We start from the raw sequence: 7,526 nt of genomic DNA on the forward strand, positions 1-7,526 counted from the left end.
CAACATTTCATGGGAGACAGTGTAAGCACAAAAATGGACTTGAGGTGTGGGCTCTTAATGGGTTTGTCCATAGGTTCCATGTCGGATCTATCTGAATAAGTCCATACTGGAGCTAATTCTGACAAGACTGACAAGGAACTCATGGACAATCCCATTTAGAGCACATACTGGGGCTAATTCAGACAAGACTGACAAGGAACCCATGGAAAACCCCATTTAGAGACCATACTCGGGATAATTCGGATAGGGCCATCATGGAATTCAAGTGGGGTTATTCAGATAAGGATGACAAAGCCATGTTGAGCCCGTACCTCAAGTTCATACTGTGCCTACATTGGCCTCACCTTTAATTATTGGCTTGGAGAAGCTACTTTGAAATTTTATCTTGCAAAGCTACAAGCTATTTATGATTTTAAGTAGTTAAAGTAAACCTGCTCTTTGATAAAGCTTAAAAGGTTCTAGTGCAGGGGTCTCCAAATTCGGTCCTGGAGGGCCTGTGTGCTGCAGAGTTTAGCCCCAACCCTAATTAAACACACCTGAACGAGTTAATCACTTAGGCATGCTAGGTCTTACTAGGCATGCTAGAAACTTCCAGGCAGATGTGTTGAGGCAAGTTGGAGCTAAACTCTGCAGGACACTGACCCTCCTGGACCGAGTTTGGAGACGCCTGTTCTAGTCAAGTCAAGTCACCTTTATTTATATAACGCTTTTAACAATGTAAATTGTGTCAAAGCAACTGCACAATATCAAAAAAGGAAAATAGTGTGTCAATAATGTAAAATGAAAAGATTAAAAAAAGATTTTCAGTTAAAGGCATTTCATTATTAAATTCAGTGATGTCATCATCCAGCTCAGTTTAGTTTAAATAGTGTCTTTACAATCAGGTCGACGATATCGCTGGAAATGAAGTGTCCCCAACTAAGGCCAACCCTGGCCTCCATTCTAGTATAATGGAGGCCTGACTATGTGGATGAACCTCACTTCCCTGGCCTCAGGAAGCACAATAATGACTGGCAATAGAGGCTGCAGCCTTTAGAGTCCTTGTTAACGTGCCTGACGTCCATTGCTGTTCAGACTCCGCTTGGAGTGATATAGTGGTGCCATGACCCGGATAGGACTGAGGTTAGGAGGGTGAGTGTAACAGAGTCTAACTGGTATGTGATAACTACAGTGTGCAGGTAAAATCACTCTCCTGGCCTCAGGAGATGCATTAGCCACTGATGCGAGAAGTTGTGGTTTTTAGAATCCTTGTTTACATGCCTGACTCCCATGCCAGCTATAATCTATTCAAGCCATGCTTGAAGTGGGCAGAGAGGAATTGGTAACACTAGCACAATGTATCAAATCTTGGGAGCCAGAATTTTGACTTTTGGCAAACAGACTTATTCTGGCAAAAAAAACATCAGAATATGTTCATTTTGGAAATCAGTAGAATGTCCAAATAAGCAGTATTCTTAAAACAGTATGCAAAAAAATACCTAAATCACCTATTACTACTGAGATTCTGAAGTGCTCATTGTCATGGGACCATGATGGCACTGGTCTTCTTTCACACAAGGCTAATTAAGCTACTTCTCAGTACTGCAATACAACCTAAGATTATTTCATGTTTGTGATTTTTCCAATGTCTGTTATATTCTCCATAGCACCTGGTGTTTGGCATTAAAACCTTCATAGCCCACATGATTCCAGACATGCCCAAAGACCTGTGTGATCGCATGCGCAGGGAGAAATACCTGATGCAGGAGATGGTGTATGAGGCGGAATTGGAGCACCTACAGAAAGAGCGGAAAAAGAAGGGCAAACGTTATCACCATGAGTGGCCTTAGCCATGCCTGTCCATAAATACTCATAAAATGCCCACTGGAGAACCACATACACTAACCACAAAAGCACATACAGACTTGAGAGCGGCAAACAAGCATCCTTGCAACATATGTGCATAACACCTGCAGCACATATGTGAACACTGATATTCATGTACAACCGTTCTGCTACCTTGGACAGCTAGCTTTATTAACTCCATGCATGTGCTGCCCAATTTTCATTGCTGTGACAAACCAGGGAGCGGATTCAGTGTTTGAGGTCAAAACCTGATCTCCGGGTGGCCCTTTAGAGCCAGGAGTTGGCAGCTGTACTCTGCACCAAAGAGGTTCTTCTCAATCACATGATCCCTACCTGAGACCTCCGATTATCCTACATTTTCATCCTGCTGAGTAGTTCTAAAACTTTAATGATTGGCTACGTAATACACATTTGGCTCATTATCTTAAAGTAGCTATGACAGTGAAATGGCAAAATTACGGATTGGGATTAAGAAGTTTGAGAACCACTGCACTAAAGACAGTCATGATTGGGCGATAGAAATGTGTCTAAAGGGTATGGAATGAATGGGATTAGTATGAAATCAAGCGGGAATTAAATAAATTGGATTTCCGAAGGCACATCTGTATCCGCCTGCCTTCTTAATAGTCAACAAACGCCTGTGCCACAGTAAGCTGCAGTACATGAAGGAGTTTCACTTCTGCAAATCACCACTTTGTCCATGTGAAGCATCTTCAACATTGAGATAAATGGATTACAGTGTTTTCTGACACACCGTAAAATCCAGTGTGTAGGTGGTAAATATCATTCATTGAACACGCATCCTTCCCAGCATGGCCTGCAGAGGCGCTGCTCTTTCATCTGTGTTTTGTCGTAGTTCTGAATGGAGCACTTGTGCGGTTGGACTGTTTACTATGCAGACGAAGGGCTTTCGGAGTTCCTGTTTTCTGCTTGCCTACTTGTCTGCGTCTCTGTGCGTGGCAGCTATCATCCCGCTGTGAAGCAGTTCTCTACCTGGTGACCAGGCAACGTGACGACGTTTACTTATGAACATATTTACTGTTACGCCCTCTCTCTTCGCTTGCCAGCATCTCACATTGTGATTCTTGTTACAAAAGTGGTTTCTGGTAAAGGTTACCAAATAAAAATCAGTTTGTTTATGCAAATGAACAGTTTTTTATGTACTGCATCGCCTTGAAAAGATATGCAGATATGTCTTTCAGTACAATAAGTCATTTTGTCAAGGCAAAATAAATAAAACAAATAGCCAATATTGGCAAAATGGTGATATAAGTAACATGCATGTTTTTTTTGCTTTTAATTGCATGTTGTTTCTTTGTTTTTCATTATTTTATAAGACTATGTCCTTTGTTCATATGCCTGGTTTTGTAGCGTGTGAGCTGAATTGATGTGTGAGTGTAGCTGCGTTTGTTGCTCGGCTGTCATTAGTTTTGTGTTCTTACGTTCCCATCGGCCTATGCGCAAGACAGTGGCTATCTTTGGAGCAACATACTAGCATCTCTGCAATATATCGTATGTATGCTGTGAATTTTCTGTATGTGTAAAACACCTGAATTAATTATTACGTTTGCGAAAAAAAAAAGCATACAACCTGAGTGAGCTGTGTGGAATGCAGTATGCTTTTGACTTAACCTACAGTACAACAAAGTGATGCAGTGATGAAATACTTTTGTTCAGAATAATAGAACTGGAAGTGCTAAAATACTCCTTTCCAAGCTTTGGCCTACAAGAATATGTCATCCCTGTAGCACTCTATTTCCAGTCTTGATTTGATTGGAACATCAAAAATTGATTATGAAAATGTGGATTTACCATTTTTATTTTCATTTACTCCCGAATCAATAAAGTATGTAGCAATAACGTAGCATGCTACTGTTTGAAGCATTTATTGTTGGATAATGGATGCTGTTTGACATATTAAATATAATATGCAGAATACATAAACTGTGCAGTATGCAGTAAGCAGTAAGCTAGGGTTCCACTCCAAACATAGTCAACAACTGTAAAATATCAAACATCAGAGAATATTAAGTCTATCCACCATTATCAGTTCAAATGCTGTTAAATGTTGTTATTTTACATTTCGCTTTTTTTTTTTTTGTATAAATGTAAAATGTTGTATTTTCTGTAGATTTCTTTTTTGGGGGGGGCGTGTATGTGTGTATGCTAAAATATGTGCGTTCATAACTGTGTGTTTGCATGTCTGTGAGAGAGAGAGCGAGAATTTTGTAAAGCTGATGAAGTGAGTGCTCCCAGCATGCATTTCATTCTTACACAGTTTTTTAAAAGGCAATGACTATGTTCGAAATAGCATACTACCCAACTGCTAATACAATTTTTTTTTCAGTATGTATTATGTATAGCATGCAAAGAATGTGAATTTTGTGTGCATAGAATATTAAAGGGGTAGTTCACCCAAAAAAGAAAATTCTGTCATGAATTACTCACCCTTGTGTTGTTCCAAACCCGTAAGACCTCCGTTCATCTTCGGAAAACACATTTTAAGATATTTTTGATGCATCCCAAGAGCTTTCTGATCCTCTCATAAACAGCAATGTAATTAACAGGATCAAGGTCCAGAAACGGAGCAAGGACATCGGTACAATAGTCCATGTGGCATCAGGGGTTCAAGCGTAATTTTACGATGCTACGAGAATACTTTTTGTGTGCAAAGAAAAAAAAAGAATGACTTTATTCAACAATTTTTCTCATCCGCGTATTCTTATAGCTTCGCAAAATTACGGTTGAACCCCTGATGTCACATGGATTATTTTCCCAGTCTCCTTGCTATGTTTCTGGACTTTGATCGTGTTAATTACATTGCTGTCTATGGGAGGGTCAGAGAGCTCTCGGGATGCATCAAAAATATCTTAATTTGTGTTCCAAGGATGAACAGAGGTCTTACAGGTTTGGATGGACATGAGGGTAAGTAATTAATGACAGAATTTTAATTTTTGGGGTAAACTAACCCTTTTAAGGCTTACTACATGTGTTATAATCTGCATTACAGAACAGTGTTTGAGATACTGTCCCACAATGCAGTGTGTTCAACTTGACCTTACATTTCAGTGTGACATATCCACTGAAAGTAATATCAAGCATGATTTTCTCAAGTCATTGTCTGATCAGACTGAAAAAATGTGCAATATAAGCGTGTTTATTAGAGATAACTAAGTAGAACATACTTAAAAATAGTAGGCACAGTACAGTATGTACTGCAATTAGTATTCAAGAAATACATTAGTAATCCATTTCGAACAAAGTCAATGCATCTGTCCTCCTCCAGCCCTTTGAATGTTTGCAGATTAAATATTTGTATCATATTTTCTTAGCTTGAATCAAGTGTTGCTTTTTTAAGTATATATTTTTGCACTTTCCATTTGCATGGGTAAGAACCATTATGGGTACAGATATACACTCAAAAACTTAGATCGTGTTCTCGCTTTATAGATACTATATTGAATAAAAGTTTAATTAGTTAATTTCATGTAAGCACATTAGGAGTGTAATTTTTTTCCCCTGTTACCTCTATTTAGGATTCACGTTCAAAATAAAAACGTTAAAAATAGTACTGTGTAGTTTATTAGAACAGTGGTTCTCAAATTGTCAGTCGCCACTCAAAATTGGTCTCCAGTCTGTTCTGGTAAGTTTATTGGCAACATGGAAAAACATGACAAACGCAAATAAAAAAATGCACACAGTTTTGTTACCGTGTTGGGTCGCCATTTGGGTCCTGAATAAAAAAACTGTTGAGAATCACTGTATTAGAAACTAAAGTGTGCTTTGATGATTTATGTGTTATGGATGTTAAGCAGGAACAGAATTTCATCAGAAGAATGGAAATGTGAGGCTTATCTGAAACAGGAAGTAGTCTCTACTATGACACACCATTATCTTGGTGTACTGTAATCTATGCATGACCTCGTTGAGGAGCCCAGCCCATCTAGGGCTCTTGACAAACCTTTGTGTATTTGTGCCCTTTTTACTGTGAAGTGTGCATGGCCTATATCTGCTTAAAACGGAGAAGACTGACCTGAGATCAGTACATGTTGTAGTGGTTCTTCGTCATGAATGATTAATTGTTAATGGCCTTGTGGTGATCTCATTGACATTAATTTATAGGCTATTGGACAACAAATGTTATTCAGGTTTTATCAGATACACTTGGTTGTGGATAAAATGTCTTCATTGAAAATGCCTGTCATGAGCACATGAAACAATAAAGATGTTTATAATGAGCAACAGCATGTATTATACCATTATAGTCAGTGCTTAACACATCTTACGCAGACTCACTGCATTTTATTTGAATAATGACTTGATTCCTGCAACATCAGTTATTAGTCAATACAACGTAATTGCTAGTATTATTAAAGTTGGATGGTTAAAGTTCGAGTTTTTGGATGCTATTTTGCTGTCCCTGCTTAGGTTTGAATTTAAAATTCCATTTCAGAGTTCTGTGTTTTTGCAGTTTACATAATACATATGCATGGTATGCAAATAACAATGATACTAGTGGGTGTGTGTGGAGCCAATGGGCCTCATTATGAGTCATAATCAGAATGAATTTTTGTACAAATAGTTTGTAAAGCTGTTCTGACCTACATGTTCAGATTCATTAAAGTGTTTATATCATATTTCCAACATGTTAGTTGGTACAAACAACATTTGTTTGGCATATGGCTGAATTACTCCCTTTTGGATTTATGCAATATACTGAAACCAAACCTGAGAATAAAGTCCTGAAGATCCCACAGCACTCTTGTAAGTGCAATTCATGGATTCTGTACCTGGATCCAGTATCATGATAGTTCTAGGACAGGGGTCCCCAAATTCGGTCCTGGAGGGCTGGTGTCCTGGAGCTCCAACCCTAATTAAACACACCTGAACGAGCTAATCAAGGTCTCACTAGGCATGATAGAAACTTACAGGCAGGTGTGTTTTGGCAGGTTGGAGCTAAACTCTGTAGGACACCAGCCCGCCAGGATCAAATTTGGAGACCCATGTTCTAGAACAGGGGTGGCGAACTCCGGTCCTGGAGAGCCGCAGCCCTGCAGAGTTCAGCTCCAACAGTAATAAAAACTCACCTGCCTGTAGCTTCCTAGTAACCCTTCAGACCTTGATTAGCTTGTTCAGGTGTGTTTAGGGTTGAAGCAAAACTCTGCAGGCCTGCGGCTCTCCAGGACCGACGTTCGTCACCTCTGTTCTAGAACAAAATTCCCATTTACTATTTAGATTTTAGAGAGTCAGGGATGGGGTTGGGTCTGGAGCAGGAGTGTCCAGTCCTGTTTCTGGAGGGCCTGCAGAGTTTAGCTCCAACCTACCAAAACACTCCTGCCTGGAAGTTGTGATTAATCCTGAAATCCTGGTGTATTTAATTAGAATTTGAGCTAAACTCTGCAGGATAGTGGCCTTCCAGGAGCCAGACTGGACACCACTGGGCTTGAGCAACATGCTCATCATTTCTCTCTGATATTATGGTTAGATTATGGCCACTGGCAGTAGGTGTGGGAGGGTTGCAAGATGAGAATTGCCAGGTGCAAAGATTGGGAATTAAAGTTTGAAATAACGTTTAAAGCTGAAGATAAATTTCACCCAAAAATAAAATTTCTGTCATTAATTACTCACTCTCATGTCGTTCCAAACCTGTAAGAACGTTCATCTTCGGAACACAAATGAAG

At 39.4% G+C, this 7,526-nt stretch overlaps 1 protein-coding gene across 1 annotated transcript in view; it reads left to right on the forward strand.

The window, feature by feature from the left end:
- Positions 1-2,977, forward strand: part of LOC306867119 (anoctamin-3-like) — a gene marked incomplete at its 5' end in the record, with an annotated part of 70,536 nt that extends 67,559 nt beyond the window's left edge. The window contains one exon of the mRNA XM_079412650.1: positions 1,647-2,977. Coding sequence (XP_079268776.1) covers positions 1,647-1,829 — 183 coding nt within the window. The 3' untranslated portion in view covers positions 1,830-2,977. The remainder of the gene's footprint in view (positions 1-1,646) is intronic.
- Between the last annotated feature and the right edge of the window lie 4,549 nt (positions 2,978-7,526).

The sequence above is a fragment of the Barbus barbus genome (genome assembly GCF_936440315.1).
Source record: "Barbus barbus genome assembly, chromosome: 48".
Lineage (NCBI taxonomy): Eukaryota > Metazoa > Chordata > Actinopteri > Cypriniformes > Cyprinidae > Barbus > Barbus barbus.